Source organism: Lithobates pipiens, unplaced genomic scaffold, assembly GCF_037356315.1.
Source record: "Lithobates pipiens isolate NorthernLeopardFrog02 unplaced genomic scaffold, aLitPip1_a1.2 Scaffold_23, whole genome shotgun sequence".
Classification (NCBI taxonomy): domain Eukaryota; kingdom Metazoa; phylum Chordata; class Amphibia; order Anura; family Ranidae; genus Lithobates; species Lithobates pipiens.
Genome location: NW_027507785.1, coordinates 228391672 through 228413088, shown reverse-complemented (window position 1 = coordinate 228413088; position 21417 = coordinate 228391672). Strand labels below are relative to the sequence as shown.

The window sequence follows — 21417 nt, the reverse complement described above, 5'->3', positions numbered from 1 at the left end:
TTTTATTGCAGGAATTAGCCCTGCTGCAAAGCATTGCATCAAAAATTGTAATTAAACGCCCCTGTTAAACAGGGGCAGAAAAATTGGGCTGATGGCATCACCCAGAACCAGAAATGTTCTTCCAAGATATCAGCGGAGGAGGAAGAGGATAGACAATCAACATAACAGGACAGTCACTCAGCATCAGCATAGGCAGTCTTGAAGGGATGTGATATTTCCAAAAAAATTATTCAGTTACATCAGCTTCAGGTGCTTGGTAGCTGTGGGTGATCCAAGACTGATTCATCTTGATGAAGGTCAGTCGATCAACTGATTCGGTGGACAGGCGCACCCTGTGATCGTTAACAAAGCCACCAGCAGCACTGAAGGTGCGTTGCGAAAACGCTGGATGCAGGACAGGCCAGTAGCTCAATTGCATACTGTGCAAGCTCTGGCCAGTGATCCATCCTCAAGACCCAGTAAGCCAGAGGATTTTCAGTGGGAAAGGTGTCCAAGTCTGACCTTGCCCCTAGGTATTCCTGCACCATGTAAATCAGACGCTGGCGATGGTTGCTGGAACCGATCATACCTTGGGGCTGCGGACTAAAAAATTGTCTGAAAGCATCAGTCAGACGGCCACCTTCTCCACCGCTCCTTCTGACCGATGCCTCAGCAACACGTTGTCCAGGACCAGGAGTTTGTAACCTCCCAGTCTCTGGGAATGTGTTGCACAGACCTTTTATGCAAGGCCTCCCGGAGATGACTCATCCTCTGCTCCCTCTGCGATGGCAATATAAGGTCGGCAACCTTACCCTTGTACCGTGGATCAAGGGGAGTGGCCAGCCAGTAATGGTCCCTCTCCTTGATCCGAAGAATACAAGGATCCTTCCACAGGCTTTGCAGGATCAGGGAGGCCATGCAGCATAGGTTAGCTGAGGCATTCGGTCCGGAGTCCTCTGGGTCACTAAGGACATGATCCGCAGCTACCTCCTCCCAGCCACGTACAAGTCCACGTGTTTCTTGGGACTGTAAATCATCCTTACAAGACTGATGCTGAGTGCCAGCCTCCACCTCCATGCTGACACAATCATCATCCTCCTCCTCATCCTCTTCCTGTGTGATGGGTGGCACAGCAGGAACACTGTCTGGATAAAGGGGGCCTTGAGAGGCAAGGAAGTCCTCCTCTTCCTGCCTCTGTTCTGCCTCAAGTGCCCTGTCCATTATTCCATGCCGCGTATGCTCCAAGAGGTGGACAAGAGTTACAGTGTCACTGATTCATGCACTGTCACTGCTCACCATCCTTGTGGCCTCCTCAAACGAGGACAGGACAGTGCATGCATCCCTGATCATGCCCCACTGGTGTGGTGAGAAAAAAACCGAGCTCCCCTGACCCTGTCCTGGTGCCGTAGTCGCACAGGTACTCATTGATGGCCCTCTGCTGCGTGTGCAGCCGCTGCAGCATGGCCAACGTTGACTTCCACCTGGTGGGCATGTCACATATAAGGCGGTTCTTGGGCAGGTTCAACTCCTTTTTGGAGCTCAGCCAGCCGAGCACAGGCATTAAATGATCGACGGAAATGCACACAGACTTTCCTGGCCTGCTTCAGGACATCCTGTAAGCCGGGGTACCTGCCCAAGAACCACTGCACCACCAGGTTAAGGACGTGAGCTACACGGGACACATGGGTCAGTTGTCCCTGTCGCAGGGCGGAGAGGAGGTTGGTGCCATTGTCGCAAACCACCATTCCTGGCTTAAGCTGGCGTGGCGTCAACCACCTCTCGGCCTGCCCCTGCAGAGCTGACAAAACATCCACCCCAATGTGGCTCCTGTCCCCCAAACAAACCAGCGCAAGCCTGGCATAGCATCGTTTTGCCTGCGTACTTGCGTAGCCCCTGGAAGGCCTATGGAGCACCGCTGGTTCTGAGGACAGAGCACTGGAAGAAGAGCAGGGGGTGGAGGAGAGAGGTGTGTCACAACCAATAGTAGCATTTTGGAGGCGTGGTGGCGGAACAACCTCCAACACTACTGCACCTTGTCCTGCATCCTTCCCAGCTGCCAGAAGAGTGACCCAATGGGTCGTGAAAGACAGGTAACGTCCCTGTCCATGCCTGCTGGACCATGAGTCAGCGGTAATATGCTCCTTACCGCTGACCGCCCTCTCCAGCGAGGCAAGGACATTGCCTTCCACATGCCGGTAGAGAGCCGGAATCGCCTTCCGTGAGAAAGTGGCGTTTAGGGACCTGCCACTGAGGAACCGCACATTGTACAAACTCACGGAAGGGGGCCGAGTCTACCAACTGAAAAGGCAGCAGTTGAAGTGCTAGCAATTTAGCCAAGCTAGCATTCAACCGCTGGGCATGTGGATGGCTGGGAGTGAACTTCTTTCGCCAGTCCAGCAGCTGGGTCAGGGACATTTGCCTGCTATAATCGGACGTGGGTGTACTGCTAGCAGAGTGCCCGGAAGCACTTGGCTGTGACACACCTAATTCTACACCTTCATTCCTCTCAGAGCAGGTTTCAGAGAGGACTGAAGGTCTAGTGGGGTTGGAGATGCCAGCTGATGAGGAGCAAGGAGAGGTCCGCTTTGTTCTTTGGTGTGGGTCTTTGAGGTACGCTTGCCAACGAGCTGCATGGCAGGTCAACATATGTCTGGTCAAGCATGTGGTGCCCAAGCGGCTGATGTTTTGGCCACGCGAGATACGCTTGAGACATATGTTGCAAATAGCAGCGGTGCAATCTGATGCACTCATCTCAAAAAAGGCCCACACCAAAGAACTTTTAGAATAACGTGCAGAGGCAGCGCCCTGCACAGGCGGAGCTCTGCGGTGTGATTCAGTCGGTGTGCTGCCCCTAAGCTGGCCCCCGGAGGGCATCCTGCCTCTTGGGACATGTGCCGCCTCCTCCTCCTCCTCTCTCCTACCAGGCACCCACGTGGAGTCAGTGCCCTCATCATCCCCTCCCTCTTCATCGCTGTAGCAAACCTGGCAATATGCTGCAGCTTGTGGAACATGACTGCCAGATTGCTGTCCTTCTTGAGCATCCCCTCTCTCTGCATTCATGCTACTGCCTTTCTCTAGCTGAGTGTCTTCATCAGAGCCTACCAAACACTGGGCATCCTCCTGGAGCATGTACCCAACACTGTGCTCAAAGAGTTCAGGAGACTCCTCAGGAGGACGTGGTGAATGAATGAAATACTTATATAGCGCACAATGCAAACTGAATCGCCTCTAGTGGTGGGTCTAGGGAAGGAGTCACTGATGATGACATTGAGAGGAGGGAAGACTATGCGTTGGCAGCTGTTTTGCTAGTACCCTGAGACTGGGTGAGAGAGGATGAGGAGGATGAAGAGGGCTTGGTCATCCACTCTACCAAGTCGTTGGCATGTTGCGGTTCATCATGTCCAGCTGCCGAAAAGGACAAGTGTGTCCCATGGCCACGTGCTGATGACAATGCACCGCGTCCACAACCAGCACTGTTGTCTCTAGACACAGAGCCTGCTTGCCCTCTTATCGGCTCGCGCCTGTCTGCCTCTACTTGCTGGCCTTCCAGACATGGTAATGGCCTGAAGGGAGTTGGGTAAAACAGCAGCTGGTAGTGTATATTGTGCTGGAGGCACACAACACCCACTAACTCCTGCAGATGCCTTTAGTATAGAACACCAGAGATAAAGGGGTATACTGTAATGGAGTCACACAACACCCACTAAGCCCTGCAGATGGCTATATTAGAGAACAGCAATAAAGGGTAGATACAGGTGTATATTGTGCTGGAGGCACAAAACACCCACTAACTCCGGCAGATGCCTTTTTATTATAGAACACCAGAGATTAAGGGGTATATACAGATGTATACTGTGCTGTGCTGGAGGCACACACAACTTCCAATAACTCCTGCAGATGGCAAGTGGGCTCAAATAGAGAAGAGCTATGTAGGTGGATATAGCGGTGTGTACTGGGTACAGAGGAGCTTGTGCGTGCTGTCTGCGTGCTAACACTACTGACTGCAAGCTCTATTATAAAAGATAGATCACTAGCTATATAGGTGAGGTGAATATAGCGGTGTATACTGCGGTCAGGGCACGCAGACAACAACCACTACACAACAGCAAGATCGAAAATCGGCCGATAACGATCGGTGTATACTGTGTTTAAGGTACACAGAACACCCACTAACTGCTTCAGACGCCAACACACTACACAAGGCCGCCGCGCTGGCGGCCTTATATAGTGTGGGGCGTATACTACACAGCCTGAGCTATGATTGGCCAAGCATGCAGGGTCACAGTGCATGCTTGGCCAATCAAGAGCCAGCAATGCACTGTGATGACGCAGTGCATTGTGGGCCGTGAGCGCCACACGAATTTGGCGCGAACGGCCCATAACATTCGGAATTCGCCGAACGGGCGAACAGCCGATGTTCGAGTTGAACGTATGTTCGACTCTAACACGAAGCTCATCCCTAGTTGGCAGAAGTAGCAAAAGTTGTTTCCTGCTAAAGGAAGAGGGTAATAGAAAAACAAAAATGCTGAGACATGCTCTATATAGGGTTGGAGTTTTTGGGGTACATTTTTGGGTCATTCTTATGCAAATTGTTTGCACAAACCTATTGCGCATTCTGACTACTGTTTTTCATGAAATGCTGGTGAGGCCAAGTAGTGACTTCCTTGCATATGGATATACATTTTGGATAGAAAGGGATTTAGTTTATAGTTCTTATATAGAATATTTTTATTTCTTTGTCTCCAAGTGCTGAAAATATTCAATGACCGAAGCATGCAGAAGGCATTCCCATTAGTTTTAGTACACATCACATTCTGAAATTGGCAGCAGACTATTCTATTGGTGTGATGTGTTGCCATGATACTATAACTCATGGTATATACACGTGCATATTTTATCAAGTTAGATGAACTGGGCTTTTTCTGAACCTAATTAGATCTCTTCTTTTTACAGATATGTGAAACTGGTAATTTTTCCATCCATGTAGCTTTAAGCGGTCTAAAAGCAGATGGTGGGTACTTTTTTTTTTTTTTTTTTTTAATGTATATTATATATTTTTTTCCTTTTGAAGGAAATGCAGGTTTACTGAAAATAAGACATAACTACTTCAGCTTTTCCTTTGCATAAAGATTTAAGGGGTAATATACAGTCCCTTGAAAAAGTATTCATACCCCTTGACATTTTTCCACATTTTGTCATGTTACAACCAAAAATGTAAAGGGATTTTGTATGATAGACCAACATAAAGTGGCAGATAATTGTGAAGTGGAAGGAAAATTATGGTTTTCAAGATTTATTTTCTTACATCAGGGAACACAGAGCCATAGTACTTACTATGTGGGTTATAGGGCCACTGATGAGTGATGGACACTGGCATGCCCTAAGGCAAGAATTGTACTACCTATATAACCCCTCCCACTTCTGGGGGGAGTCAGTTTTTTTTTCCCCCAGTGTCTAAGGTGTTGGTCATGAATAAAGATGTACTGCGCTGGAAGTGTGCATGCGCGAGGCTCACAAGATGGCCGCGATCATCTAGAGCTCCGCTGCCTCGCGGAACAACGGGACCCCTAGCGCACAGCATGGCCTACCAAACGCTCCACGAGTGGCACAGATGGCTCCCCAAAGAGCCTGGGCACACTACCGGATGACCGGGGGACCGGTAAAACGCAATCTGGGACCGCTGTTCGCATCGCTGGATGAGAGGGAGAAATCCAAGATGGCCACCGCAGCACAGCTCCTATCCCAGGAACATCGCTCCACAGGCTTAGCGGACTACAGGTCAGAACCAGCCCACCCACCTTCCCATGTCACTCCAGGCAGTCTCAGGGGCCCCCCCAAGGACACCACTCCGTCCCCGGCCTCCACTGTATCCCTCCTGGAACGCACCATTCAGGACTTCTCCCCATCCCCCTCAGGCAGGCCTAGCCCCCCCATGAGGCCTCTCATAGAGACCCGGTATCCCACATGGATGCTCTATTCCACAAATTCTCTGAACTGCTGGAGAAGGGACTATCCCAAGCTGCCCTGAAAATCACAGGGGAACTAAAAGCTGACTTTATTAATCTGGGCTCACGGATCGAAACGATCGAACACAAAATGGTGGACACCATTGCCATAACCAACCAGAACTCCAGGCACATATACTCGGTGCAGGAGCAACTTGGCCTGGCCATGGCCCGCATAGACGACCTTGAAAATGGGTCACGGAGATACAATATCAGAATCTGTGGGCTCCCGGAATCGGTAGTGGATGTATCCGCGGCGGTCCACGACCTAATCACACAGCTAATCCCTGATATCTCAGCTCCAAAGCTGGAACTTGATAGGGTCCATAGAATCCTCGGTCCTCCTAGGAAGGATGGTACCCCACGTGACGTGATCGCCAAGCCCCACCACTTCTCTGTGAAGGAAGAAGTCATGGAGAGCCAGGTCCCTGCAGCATGTCATGTGTCAGGGTCATCAGGTACAGATTTTTGCAGATCTTTCCCCGTCTACAATACAAAGACAGAGATCATTGAAACCTCTTTTGCTTGTGCTGATGCAGAGAGAAATAAAATACAAGTGGGCCTTCCCCTTTGCTGTTCGGTTTTCCGACAAAGGAAAAACCTACGCTTTCTCAACCTTCCCTGAGGGGGAGAAACTTCTCATCCGACTGAAACTTATCTCCCAAGAAGCTGACATCGATACCTCTAATCCTGGACACGGCTCCAACAAAAGGCCAACACCCAACAGCCCGCAGTCTCTGTGGAATTCGGGAAGAACCAAGAAAGTCGAGGACAACGCACCTACCTGAGGAGCACCCAGGCTTCAATTTCTGTCCTCCACTTCTTCATGTCGCCCGAGGTCCTGGAGAGGGTCAGAGGACTCCCCCCCCCCCCCCCCCATTATCAGGGGGACCTGTCCTCCACCTGTGCTGACCTGTTTTCCTGTCCTGTTCCCACCTCAGTTCATGATGCCCTCAGATGCCTAGCTGTTTCCCATACCCTCATATGGACTGCCTTTGAACCCACTTCTTCCCCCTGCTCCCTCCTGTTGAGCCGTGAAGAGCTCTCAGCAGCCACTACAGAGGGATACGGATCCAAGAAGTTACCTTATATATGGGGTCTCATTTGATGGTTCTTTATTTCGTTTTAAATGTTCTGTTTAGGTTTCACCTATACGCAATGTTTTGCCGTGCTTCACGTTTTACCACCATGTGTACAGATTGGGATTCTTCCCGTATGGGGGTCCCTGGTTCTCCGAGGGACCACTTGCGTACCTCCCCCACCCTCAGTCTCTCTCAGGCACCTGAGGGTCGGGACATCTGATCATATTGGTCAGATGGTGCCATTGAACACCTTTAGCCCTTCGAGGGGTGTCTCCTACCCCAAACTCCTCTTTCTTCTTCCAGGAGTCCTCTTTTTTTCATTTCCCATCCTCCCCTCTCTCCCATCTTATGAAAAGATACTTCTGCAAATTATGTTTCTGACACTGTCATATTTTTCAGGCATGTACTGGATCACTTATGTTGCACAATCCTCAACGAGTTCACAACAGGCCGAGGACCTCACTTCTGCCGCTAATTGGGTAAGTGAGGCCGCACTCAGATGCTGGGCTCCCCCTCTGCTCCATGGCTGACCACCCAGACGCTAGGCTCAAGGTAGCTTCACACAATGTTCAGGGCCTTAATTCCCCCATCAAACGTAGAAAAGTTTTTGATTACTATAAGTCTCTGAAACTGGACATGATCCTACTTCAGGAAACACACCTCCCTATACGGTATAGTCCCAAGTTCCTTCACACCCACTTCCCCCAGTTCTATCTCGCTAGCGCAGAATCAATATCTAAAGGGGTAGCCATATTGGTAGCCAAACATGTTAATTTGACAAAACTTTTGAAATGGCAGACCCGGAGGGAAGATTCCTCCTAATCAAGGGCACCGTGGGAGACCACCTGTATTCCCTGGTCTCTTACTATGCCCCGAACACGGGCCAAGTCACATTCTTTGAATCCCTGCTACGCACCCTGGCCCCCCTTTTAGAAGGGACAGTCCTTTTCGGAGGGGACTCCAATGTAGCCTTCGACCAGGGCCTTGACAAATCCTCACCCCTACACTCTCGCTTGACCCGCCCTCTAAAGCAAGTTTGCGGGTTGCCAAATTCATGCTTACAGCCTGTCCGACACCTGGCGGGAATTAAACCCCTCGAAGAGGGACTTCACCCACTTCTCCGCTCCCCACCAATCCAATGCGAGAATTTACCACATCCTTGTACCTACCTCGCTCCTGCCCCAGGTCGTCAAAGCTTCCATCAAAGACACAGTGGTCTCCGACCACTCTCTGGTAATTGTGACAGTCATTGCGGGATCGGGAGGGAGTCACTCCAGAAAATGGAGATTAAACTAATCTTTTATCCGAGCCAACAAGAATAGTAGAACTTGATAAAGCTCTATAGGAATATTTCTCCCTTAACGCGACGACAGACATTTCCCCCGAAACCCTTTGGGCGGCACACAAAGCCTTCATCAGGGGTAAGCTCATTCAGATGGGCACCCAAATTAAACGCGAACGGCAATCAGATTATCAAGCTGGAAAAGGAATACTCAAAACTCGGAGCCCTACACAAAAAAGACCCTCACCGAGTCCCCACCACCCTACTCGACAAGACCAGACTAGAACTTAACCTTGCCCTGACCACTAAAGCTGAAAAGTTTATTCGATGGTCTGGCCACAAATTCTATACACAGGCAAACAAAATGGGCACACTCCTAGCCAACAGACTATCCCCTAGAACCAAGTTAAACACCCTCCCCAAGATCAGAACTGTGGGTCAGTCACCCACATCTAATCCGATCAAAGTCCTAAACGCTTTTCAGGACTTCTATACTTCCCTATACAGCAGCCCCCCCCCCCAAGCGAACCTCCTCCCACAATTCTTGGAGGGCCTTCCCATACCCTCTATATCTGATACACATAAACAGATAATGGATTCCCCCATCAGGATAGAAGAAATCCTGGGAGTCCTAAAGGACCTCAAGAAAGGCTCCGCCCTGACGGACTATCGATACCTTACTAAGCTTTTGCTAATACTCTGGCCCCTCATTTAACCAATCTTGGCAATCACAAAGCTAACAGAAGCCCCCTAGATCCCCACCTAAACACAGCATTCATTGCGGTCATACCTAAACCCGATAAGAACATGGAAGATGTAAGTAACTACAGACTTATATCTCTCATTAACTATTACCTCAAAATTCTCACGAAAGTAATGGCCAATAGGTTGGCATCCTTCATTGAGCAATACGTCCACAAGGATCAAGTTGGGTTTATCCCCGGCAGACAGGGACCAGATCAAATAAGGAGGGCGGTTTACATTGTCTCAAATCTAGGCCGCCCATCCTCTCCCCCACCCTTTCCCATTCCTGCTCCCTGTGGGACACTCTCCGTAGAGTGCTGACATTGGTCTCTGCTGTGCGCCCCCTAGCTCATATCTTTCGCAACCCCGCTTTCCCTCCAGGCCTCAATATTATCGCCTTCAAATGGTGGTTAGATAAAGGACTATACCGGATAGGACACTACTTTACCTCCAAGGGTCCAGTCCCACTTTCCCATTGTATCGAACACTTGGAGCTCCCGGATTCGCAAAGATTGTTTCCAGCAAATATCCCATTTCTTGCACTCACAATGGAAGAACAAGCCCCTCCCACCTGCTTTTACAGAATATGAAACTTGGTGTGGTAGAGTTGGGGAGCAGAGGGGTGGCATATTGGTAATCTACGCGGCCCTCACTGGCCCAACGGGCAAAACTCCCTATATGACAGCCTGGGAGGCCGACCTCCAAAACTCAAACAGTCTGGAGACCTGGCAGGCGGCTCTGACTAGATCCTTTCAGGGGATCCAAAACATATCGCTCAATAGCATCAAATTGATAACCAGATGGTATCTTACTCCCTCCAAATTAGCTAAAATGTACCCCACGGCAAACCCTCTGTTTTAGAGGGTTTCAACACCGTGGCTCCATAATCCACATTTGGTGGGAATTCCCCAGGCTCAGATCATTCTGGAGCAAAACCTTCAACATGCTTTTCAGGGTAACAAGCTGCCAGGTCCCCAGGACTCCAGAAGTAGCGTTGCTAAACACTCATGTTCCTTCACTCCCCAAACACGTTCAGACACTGACCCACTTTATCCTTCTAGGTGCCAAAATTGCAATAGCTACTGCATGGAAACAACCCAGGCCCTCTCTCCTTACAGCTAAGAGGAAGATATCCTGGATTATGTCCCAGGAAAAATTATCAGGCATCCTGTTGGACACTACACCGAAATTTAGAAAGGTGTGGGATCCATAGGCTAGGTACATGAGAATCTCCCTCTTACCAGGAGTGCCCCCGGGCTCCCCCCGGGTATCATGACCTAAACAATGGATGTGACATTCCCCAACTGAGCGGTGGTTGATCTAGTACTCCACCCCCCCCCCCCCCCTTATTCAGGAGTAACTTTTCCCTTCCCCACTCCGGTCCTCTTTTCTTTTCCCTCTCTCAACTCTATATCTTTCTTGATCTCTCTTTTGATTGCCTTAATAGGCAGATAAATAACACAATCATAATACAGGTATAATGCATATTGGGGAGCTCCTCTTTTGCTGCCCCTTGGATACCCTCTTCCTGGGGGATGGGGGGGATCAGGGGGACTATACCCCTGCCCTGACACAGCAAGATCCCTATTCGGGGGGGGTGTCGTGGGGGGGGGTCTCCTGGTCTTTTCCTCAGATAGCCTCTAGTTATGGGCTCCAGATAGGGCGATACCCTTTTGTCGCCATCTGACTCTAACCCTCCTTGCGAAGGATGTCTGTATTTCCAGCTGCTATGGCCTATGGTTGCACTATTGTTTGCCTGTATTATACTTGATTACCAGCAGCAGGCCTGCCCTGCTGCCAATTATCTGTTAATGTACCCATGTACTTGTAAGTGCCTTTTCAAAAATAAAAAAAACCTTTGAAAGCAAAGATGTACTGTGCTGAGCTCCTCTGGAAGCTAGCCATGCTGACCGGATCCGTTCAGATGTCCTTTCATGGGCTAAAGGAATGGTACCCGGGCCTCATGTCTGAAGAAACAAGGTTGTTGCTTGTGAATGCTTATTTTTTTAGAGAGCTGGACCCTGGCATCCAGTACCTCTTGGTAGTAAGGCCATAAAGTTTTTACTGGCAGGGTGCTGTCGCAGGTCCAGGATTGTGGGTAACCTCAAGGTTCCCCTGTTCCTGAAGGTTTCAGAGCCCCCCCATGAAGGGTGAAGATTGGGTTTATCTCTAATAACCCTTCAGAGAGGGAAAGGTAAGTGGAGATAATATGAATTTCTCCTTTTGAGTTAAATTTTGTCATGCTTATGTGTCACCACTGGGGACTGTATTGAGCACTCACCGCCTGATGCTGGATGCTGGCGCTGTGTCAGAAGCCTTCATTTCTCCTCTCCTCCGCCCTGGTTCTCCTGCGCCCCCAATGTTTTTTTCCCCTTCGGGGGACTTTTATGCCAAAAGCATATATAAAAAAAAAGACTGACTGCATGGAGTAAGTTGTTAAAGCACTTTGTGTAGCTGCTGCTGGCTGTGGAGGGGCACATGAGTAGGAGATTGGCTTGATTCAGGTTTGGTAACACAGGCATTCCCTCTGACACATTATACTTTACCAGGCTAGGTATTAATATCGGCTTTTAGCGCTGGACTATAACTTAGCAGTGTACATTCTTTTGCTGGTAGTGCCTCTGCTTTATGCTTCAGGCTGAGTCCATTTACAAAAGAATGTCATCCTCCTCTGAGAGTGACGTGGCCAGTCCGATTGAGCTGTCAGGGGAGACTGTTGCAGCTGCACTATCTCTATCTTCCTATCTCTATCTTCCTATCTCTATCTTCCTATCTCTATCTTCCTATCTCTATCTTCCTATCTCTATCTTCCTATCTCTATCTTCCTATCTCTATCTTCCTATCTCTATCTTCCTATCTCTATCTTCCTATCTCTATCTTCCTATCTCTATCTTCCTATCTCTATCTTCCTATCTCTATCTTCCTATCTCTATCTTCCTATCTCTATCTTCCTATCTCTATCTTCCTATCTCTATCTTCCTATCTCTATCTTCCTATCTCTATCTTCCTATCTCTATCTTCCTATCTCTATCTTCCTATCTCTATCTTCCTATCTCTATCTTCCTATCTCTATCTTCCTATCTCTATCTCTATCTTCCTATCTCTATCTCTATCTTCCTATCTCTATCTCTATCTTCCTATCTCTATCTCTATCTTCCTATCTCTATCTCTATCTTCCTATCTCTATCTCTATCTTCCTATCTCTATCTCTATCTTCCTATCTCTATCTCCCCCTATCTCTATCTCCCCCTCCCCCCCCCCCCGGGTCGGCTGCATGTGCTGTGTGTGTGTGTGTGGGGTTCACTGGGTCTCTCGCCTGTAGGGGGCTCTGTGCGGCTAGCGATGGTCCCGGTCTGGGGAGGTCCCAAAAGGTGTCTGTGGAGGTTTTCTTGCTGGTTGCAGGCAGCACTGTTTTTTGTAATTTTTTTTTTATACATTTTTTTTTGGTCACCGCATGGCGCTGTCCGGTGGCCATTTTGACTGTGGGAAAAGCAGGTTCCCCTTGTGAGCATCAGCAGCCATTTTCTATGGGATTTTCCTATTCGTTGCATTGGCGGCCATTTTTTTTGTAGCCCGAGCTCTTTTCACCACAGTTCTCTTGTGACAGCATTACATGTGCTCTCACATGCTGTTTCCTGTGTCCACTGTGTATACAGGATGCTGGATGGCTCTTTTCTGAATGCTGGTGCAAGCGCTGCAGATCGTTTCACTGCTATTTTCTACAGCTGCTACCGACAGTCTCTTCACTCTGCAACTGGGTAACCTCCTGGGGACTACAGGCATGGCTAGTAGCAATCACAGAACACCCCAGGGTGGTGAGTCTGGCACTAGGTACCCCCCCCCCCCACACGTGATGGCAGCAGGAGGGTGGGGCCTTCACTGTCCTAAGTCCCCTTGCAGGTGGCAGACAGGGTGGGGTCAGCATGGCTTCAGAAACTGGTGTTTGTTCCCCCAAAATTCCAGTCTATTGCCTGCGGATAGCGCTGTGCCCATGGACACCCTGACGGCGATCCTTAACTATTTTGTTGCTAAAATAGAGGCGGTGCGTGGAAGGAAAGGTGCACGTAAAAGACCCCTGGCCCCCCCTGTCTGGGGAGAGCTCTGATGCAGACTCGGGCCCTGCTGCGGCTCGTGACCCCTGCTCTGACCTATCAGACGAGGCTGACCAGGACCATTTGGACAGTGAGGATGATTCCCTGCCCGGGTGCGACAAAGCACTAGTTGAAGCACTTATCACAGTTGTGCGTGATAACCTGAAGATTCAGGAGCGAGCGGATCCCTCTGCTGATGTATCTGTCCCTTTTGGGTCCCGCAAGCCAGCACATTCACCTAAGGTGTTCCCGTATTGGACTTATTTTGACAAGTTCATCTACAGGGAATGGGGTCAGCCGCAAAGTACCTTTTCGTTCCCCAAAAACATGGCGGTGCATTACCCCTTTGAGGAAAGCCTTACCAAAAAATGACCCCCCAGTGTCCAGGTTAAACAAAGTAACCATGATCCCGGTTGAGGGGACTTTTGCATTCAAGGATCCCATGGATAGGAAGGCCGAGGCGGTGGCTCGTTCCTTGTTTACGGTTGTAGGGTCAGCCATGCAACCAGTATTGGCATCCGCACTGGTGTCGCAGACACTTACTGAGTGGGCAAAACTTGCGCCTTGAATTGGGAGAGCAAAATGCGTGGAACTAGCAGACCAACTAGTGTAAGGCCTTTAAGTTTGTGATGCGCCCCTTTATACTCTCCCTCTGCTATCCAGGGCTTCAGTGTCAGCTGTGGTGCTGAGGCGCCTGATTTGGCTTAAATGCTGGTCTGCTGACCAGGCATCCGTCAGGGCTTTCTTGGATCTTTCCTTCCTTGGTCGACCGGCTCTTTGGAGCTTCGTTGGATGACATTATTAAAAATGCCACGGATGGTAAGGCTACCCTACTCCCACAGGCCAGGAAGGCTAAGGAGCCACACCGCAGGCAAGGGCCCTCTTTTTCCGCTCACAAGTGGCTTTTTCGTCCGCCCGGTGCTTCGAAAAAACATTCCCAGCCTGACAGGATGTCCACGGACGGTCAAAAGCGTCCCTGGAACCACAAGCTTAACAAGCCTGCGAACAAAGTGCTACTGCATGAAGGTTTGCCCCCATCCACATATCGGGTGGGGGCTCTCCTTCGGGCGTTTGCAGCCCGGTGGACCTCCCAGTTATTCGACCAATGGGTCTACGACCAGACTTCCACAGGCTACAAGATAGATTCTTTCTTGGTCGCCAAACATATTCTTCCCCTCTAGCATACCCGTATCCCCAGTTAGGGGCAGTGAGGGAGTTGCTGAATCGGGGGGGTGATTGTACCGGTTCCGGAATCGGAATGCTTCCAGGGGTTCTACTCAAATCTGTTCCCAAGAAGGAAGGGTTACGTTCAATCTTATACTTAAAAGCACTCAATCACTTTGTAAAAGTGCAGAGGTTCAGAATGGAATCAGTTCGCTCAGTAGTCGCTGCACGCCATCAAGGGGACTACCTGGCATCCTTGGACATCCAGGATGTGTACCTGCTCATACCCATAAGCCTTAGGCATCAAAACCTTCTGCGTTTGGCAGTCGGAAGCCCACTACCAGTTTGTGGCTCTTCCATTTGGCCTGGCATCAGCCCCCCGAGTCTTTACCAAAGCACTGGCTCCAGTATTGGCGTTGCTGAGGCAACGCAGGATCGTGATTGTGGGTTACCTATTCCATCTCCTCCTGAGGGCATCTCCTGCCTCAGAATTGGAGGAGGATGTGGCGATCACTTGCAGACTCTGCAAGAATTTGGGTGGCTGTTGAACCTAAAGTCGGTGGTTGTACCGACCCAGCGTCTGGAGTACCTGGGTTTACTATTGAACTCCAGGGAAGCAAGGGTTTTTATCCCCTCAGACAAATTGCGGCCTCTCAGGTCTGCGGTCAAACTGGACCGCGAGTGGTGGTCCCACTTTTGCATGCGAGTGCTGGGGCTCATGGTAGCCTCCCTTCGAGGCGGTACCTTATGCCCAGTTCCACACCAGAGTCGTGCAGAAGGAGATTTTGACAAGATGGGACAAATCTCAGTTGTCCCTGGATCGACAGGTCCAGGTGAGCCAGCCAGTCAGGGATCTGGTGATTCAGTCCAGAAAATTGTTCCTTCCTCTGAAATGGACGGTGATCACTATGGACGCCAGTCTATCAGGCTGTGGTGGAGTGATGGGAATTCAGTCAGCTCAGGGCCTCTGGTCGACAGACGAATCCAAGTTGCTGATCAAACTGCTCGAATTGAGAGCGATCAGGCTGTGCCCCCACACATGGTCGATGGGTCTTCAAGGGCTTCCGACCAGGATACAGGGTGAACAAGAAGCTAAGCCGCTGCTCGGGAGGTCGCTCACATACTTCAGTGGGCAGAGCGATGCGTTCCGGCCCTGTCAGCCATTTACATCCCGGGGGTGGAATATTGGCAGGCGGACTATGAGTCACCAGATGCTGTACCCAAGGGAATGGGCGTTGCATCCAGAGATATTCAGGTGGTTGTGCCTGAAATGGGGCACACCAGATGTGGATCTATTTGCCTCTCACCTCAATCCAAAGGTGCCAAGGTTCATGTCCAGGACAAGAGATCCGTGGCAGATGCATTGGACACGCTAGTGGCTCCATGGGATTGGTACCAGCTGATCTACACCTTTGCTCCGCTAAAGTTGTTACTGCGCCTGCTGCGCAGAGTGGGGGCCGAGGGGATCCCAGTAATCCTGGTGGCCCTGGTACGCAGACCTGGTGTGTCTGGTGGCAGACGCTCCATGGCGACTGCCGCTGCGAGAGGACCTCTTGTCTCAAGGTCCAATCTTTCACCCTGCTTTACCATCGCTCGCTTTAACGGCATTGCTGCTGAAAGCCAGGTGCTGAGGAACCGGGGTCTGTCGGACTCGGTGATTCTAGCTATGTTGAGGGCGTGGAAATCTTCAAGGAAGATGTACCATCGTACCTGGAAGGCCTGTATCTCCATGTGTGAGGAGAAAGTGTGGCATTTGCGCTCCTTTTCTATATCCAGGATCCTGCTGTTTTTTCAGCAAGGTGTAGACCAAAGGTTGGCGTTGAGCACCATTAAGGGGCTAATCTTCTTTCAGCGACCCCTGGCGTCTCATTCATTAGTGAGCACCTTTGTTCAGTGGGTGCGACATGTAGTCCCAGTGTGTCCACTGTTGCCTCCGTTGGATTTGAACCTGGTGTTGTGCGCACTTCAAAAACCGCCATTTGAGAATATCAGGGAGATTCCCTTGTTGACCCTTTCACAGAAAGTGGTCTTTCTAGTGGCCATCACATTGGCCAGGAGGGTTTTGAAATTGGCGGCCTTGTCCTGCAAGTCACCTTATCTGGTCATCTACAGGGATAAGGTGGTGTTGTGTCCACACCTGTCCTTTCTACTGAAGGTGGTTTCGGCTTTTCATATCAATGAGGACATTGTATTGCCATTGTTGTGTCGTAAGCCGAAGCACCCCAAGAAGGTGGCCATCACGCGCTCGATGTGGTTAGGGCTCTGAGGGTGTACATGTCTGCCACGGCTCCCTTTCGGGAAGTCAGACTCGCTGTTGGTTTCGGTGGCTGGTCCAAAGAATGGTATGGCGGTCTCGTCGGCCACATTTCCAGGTGGATCAGACAGATTGTAGTACAAGCCTACGCCTTGAAGGAGCTGGTGCCCCCCTTTCCAGTCACAGCCCACTCTACAAGAACAATCAGAACATCTTGGGCCTTCCAACACCAAGCCTCTGACGCTCAGGTGTGTAAGGCGGCGACCTGATCGTCTGTCCATACGTTTACCAAGTTCTACAAGGTAGACGTCAGTGCATTGGCTGATGCCTGTTTTGGCTGCAAAGTTTTGCAGGCCTCCGTGTAGTTGTAATTAAATATGCAATCTATATTTTTTTCCTGGTTTTACGATAAAAACGCAGTACTGTCAATGCACTGTTGCATTGCTTTGAAAAAAAGGTTGCGGTGTTGGATCTCTCCTGTTGAGAATACCCGGTTATATAGCAGTGTGTTTTTCCGTACACTGCTGTTTAATTTTTGTGTGTTTGGTTTCACTAGTTCCCACTTGCCATGGTGGATGAAGTTTTAATGCTGTTTTTTTTTTTTTTTTCCCCAACCCCTTGTTTGGCACTGCTTGGGGACGTCACATTTAGTTAGAGGAGCTGTCAGTCGGTGAATATAAGAGAAAATAGGCTTTTTGTACTTGCTGTAAAATCCTTTTCTCTAATTCAGACACAGCACCCAATGCTCCTTTTCTGTGTTACACTGCTTGTTGACGTACTGAGTTCTGCCGGGGCAGCAGGGAGGGTTGTTGGTACAGGGTCAGCCCCCTCGGGCGGGACTGAAAGTTCTGTGTAGTGTTACAATTTTGACTAGTTCGCCTAAAGGCAGGCTAACAAACCCATTTAGTTAGAGAGGAGCTGTGTCGGTCTGTGAATTGGAGAAAAGGATTTTACGGTGAGTACAAAAACTCTATTTTTAATCGAGACCCATTCTAGATCTCAGCGATCTGAATCAGCACTTAAACATCCGATCCTTTTGCACTGAGTCAATCTGGTTGTTGACATCCTGCAAGGAGGGGAGGTTTTGGCTTCAATTGATATCAAAGATGCAAATCTCCACGTGCCAATATTTCCCGCTCACCAAAAATTTCTGTGCTTCGAAATAGAAAATAATCCTTTTCAGTTTGTGACCATGCCATTAGGTCTAGACACAGCACCATGGGTGTTCTCAAAGATTCTGGCACCTCCTTTAGCCATATTAAGGGCTCAAGGCATAAAGGTCCGAGCCTATTTCGACTATCTACTTTTAATAGGTCATTCAGTCTCCGGTCTAAACCAGAGTTTGGTCACAGCTGTAAACTACCTGGAATCTCTAGGTTGGATTCTCAAAGAAAAATCCTCCCTAAAACAATCAAGGAGATTACAATACCTGGGGCTGGTCACCAGATACCATACAGAAGAAGGTATTCTTACCCTAGACAAGAATCTGTTCCTTTATAGGACTAATTCAACTTATCAAAGCAAAGAAAAATCCTTCTATTCGGTTGTACATGAGATTGTTGGGGAAAATGATGGCCTCCTTTTTGAGGCCTTCCCTTACGTGCAGTTTCTCAAGACTGCTTCGAAGCACCATCCTGTCGGCCTGGAACAAAAAAGTTCGGACCTTTTTGTATTTTCCAATATGCTTGGCTCCCAACATACATCAGAGCTTAAATTGGTTGATATCCAGCAACCTCCAAAAGGGAAAATCGTTTCTACCAGTTTCCTGGAAAATGGTGACGACAGATGCCAGCTTTCTAGACTGGGGAGCAGTCCTGGAAGATTCTGTCCTGGGGAGAATGTGTCCAAGTTAGAGGACCTTGCCTATCAACATTTTGCAGATTCAGGCAGTTTGTCTGGCCCTAGAGTCTTGGATGGTCAGATTGCAGGATTGCCTTGTCGGGCTTCAGTCCAACAAGGCAACGGCTGTGGCTTACATCAATCACCAGGGGGGCACAAGAAGTCGTACAGCCCAAAAAGAGGTGAATCATGTTCTAGCTTGGGCAGAACACAACATTCCTTGTCAATCGGCAATTTTCATTCCAGGAATAGAGAATTGGCAGGTGGACTACTTGAGTTGCCAACAATATTTGCGGGGGAATGGTCTCTTACCCCAACATCTTCCTAGCGATATGTCAGAAATGGGGGTATTCCAGACGTGGACCTGTTCGCATCCAGATTCCACAACAAAGTCGACAACTTTGTGTCAAACGAGGGATCCGCTAGCATGCGGAACAGACGCATTAGTCTTCCCATGAGATCAGTTTCCACTGATCCATGCGTTTCCTCTAGTTCTGCTACTTCCGTGTCTTCTCCGCATGGTGAAGCAGGAACAAAAGGACGCAATTCTAGTGGCCCAGAAGATCTTGGTTTACCAAGATCATAAAAATGGCGGTAGGAGTCCCTTGGACTCTGCCATTATGGCCAGACCTTCTCGCACAAGGTCCAGTATTGCATCCTACCTTACAGGCGCTAAATTTAACGGTTTGGCTATTGAGACCCACATTCTAAAGGATCGTGGGTTGTCTCCTTCGATGGGGTCTACCTTAATGCCAGCAAGTCCGCCTCCAGAATCATTTACTATAGAGTCTGGAAGGCATATGTTGCTTGGTGTGGATCCAGGGGTTGGCACCCCAGGAAATGTCATATGTAGGATTCTTTATTTCCTGCAAATGGGATTCGTAATGAAGCTGGCCTTGATTACTATCAAGGGCCAGATCTCGGCCTTGCCAGTATTTTTTTCAACTGCCTCTTGCTTCCCACTCTCTGGTGCGTAGCTTTCTTCAGGGGGTAACAGATTAATCCCCTCATCAAGCCACCTTTTTAAATCCTTGGCTTTGCAGAATCGGCGTTTGAGCCTTTACGAGAAATTCCCTTGGTTCTTTTGACTAGAAAGAGATTTTTCTGGTTGCCATTTCTTCTGCTATAAGAGTATTGGAACTAGTGGCCCTATCTTGTAAAGAACCATATTTGCTCATGGATAAGGTGGTTTTACGTCCTCATGCTGAATTCCTACCAAAAGTGGTAACAGGTTTTCATTTAAACCAAGATATTCTTCCTCCTTTCTTCGCAGAGCCTCTATCTAGGGAAGAAAAGGCACTACATTCCCTTGATGTAGTAAGGGCGATCAGTCTATTTAAAGGCGACAGCTCAGGCTCGCAAAATTTATGTTTTATTTGTACTGCCAGAAGGTCCAAAAAGGGACAGGCAGCATCAAATTCTACTATTTCCAAATTGCTTTATCAAGTCATTTATTCAGGCTTATGGCTTGAAGAGAAAAAATCCTCCATGTTAAAGCACTCAACCAGGCAGATTAATGTTTCTTGGGCAGTGCATCATCAGGCCCCTGGCTCAGATCTGTACGGCTGCAACTTGGTCTTCAGTTCATACGTTTACCAGATTTTTATCAAATCGATGTTAAAGGTCATGAGGATATTTCATTTGAGTGCAGTGTACTGCAGGCTGCAGTACGAGTCCTCTGGCCTCCTTCCTTTTTTTTTTTTTTTTTGTCTCCCTCCCTTCAATTGCCCTTGCTATGGGACATCCCACATAGTACTATGGCTCTGTGTCCCTTGATGTAATAAAATAAAACACTTTTTAAAACTCCTTACCTGTAAAAGCCTTTTCTTTGATGTACATCAGGGGACACAGGGGTCCCTCCCTCTTGCAGCTGTAATTGCAGTGAGAGGTGATTCTACAAATTACTGATTCGGGGGGGGGGGGGGCAGAATACAAATGCATGCCATGCTTTTCACACATTTAGTTGTAAAAAAAGTGGAAAAGCATTTATAATTTTCCTTCCACTTGACAATTGTGCGCCACATTGTGTTGGTCTGTTGTATAAAATCTCACAAAATACATTTCGATTTTTGGTTGTAACGTTGAAAATGTTAAATGGTATGATTACTTTCAAGGCACTGTAAGCCATTTCTTACATAAAAACACAAAAATAGCACCCAGCACAGTGCTCATGGCCACCAGTGTGGGACTGGCATCAGTTATACACTTGACTTAGTTTCTTCTTCTATGTAATGTCCACCAGAGGCTTTGTCTACTGCCATTTGTCACTGCTCTGTTGCCAGGGATGTGGGCATTTTTTCCTTTTTTATTTTTTTTTATTTTTTTTTTTTGTTGGCCTAATGAGCTTTTTTAATTGCGGATTTTTAATACAAATGTGGGCTGATGCTTATTTTACTTATGTGTTTTTGTAGTTAAAGATATTTGTGGGGCTGCAAGGCTGGATGCATTGGAAACTTCTGATCGGATAGACTAGAAACATTTATTTCTTTACTGTATTTGGCTACACATTTTGTTGCCTTTTTAGCTTTGTGCACAAAAACAGATAGAGCTGGTTGTTTAAGGGCTCTTTTTCACACGGGCGTGTCCATGTACGGAGCCCACTCTGCTCGGCGGGGGATCGCTCCGTCGATCCCCGCTGAGCAGGAAGATGACGGGTCCATTCCCTATAGGGGATCGGATGAGGACTGAATGCAAGGTCAGTTGTCATCCGATCCTCAGACTGATGGAAAAGTAGGTTTTTCCTCTGTCACACTTTCGGATCGGTGCGTGATGGATTTCAGCGGACGTATCACAGCTGACATCCGACGCTCCATAGAAGTCTATGGAGTGTCCGTTCAGGTCCGCCTAAAAAACTGACAGGTAGACCTGAACGGATCATCCGTGTGAAAGAGGCCTTAGGGTTAACATCAAATATTTTCATTTCTGCTATTTTAGAAGCAAGTTAGATTGTTACCATTTTTTAGAGGTCATCTTGTAC

At 48.7% G+C, this 21417-nt stretch overlaps 1 protein-coding gene across 1 annotated transcript in view; it reads left to right on the top strand.

Annotated features, from left to right (window-relative positions):
• The window catches only part of LOC143928180 (very-long-chain enoyl-CoA reductase-like), a 161720-nt gene that overhangs the window by 91138 nt on the left and 49165 nt on the right, over positions 1–21417 (top strand). Inside the window, 1 exon segment of the mRNA XM_077452888.1 lies at positions 4933–4990. Within this exon segment, the coding sequence (XP_077309014.1) occupies positions 4933–4990 (58 nt within the window).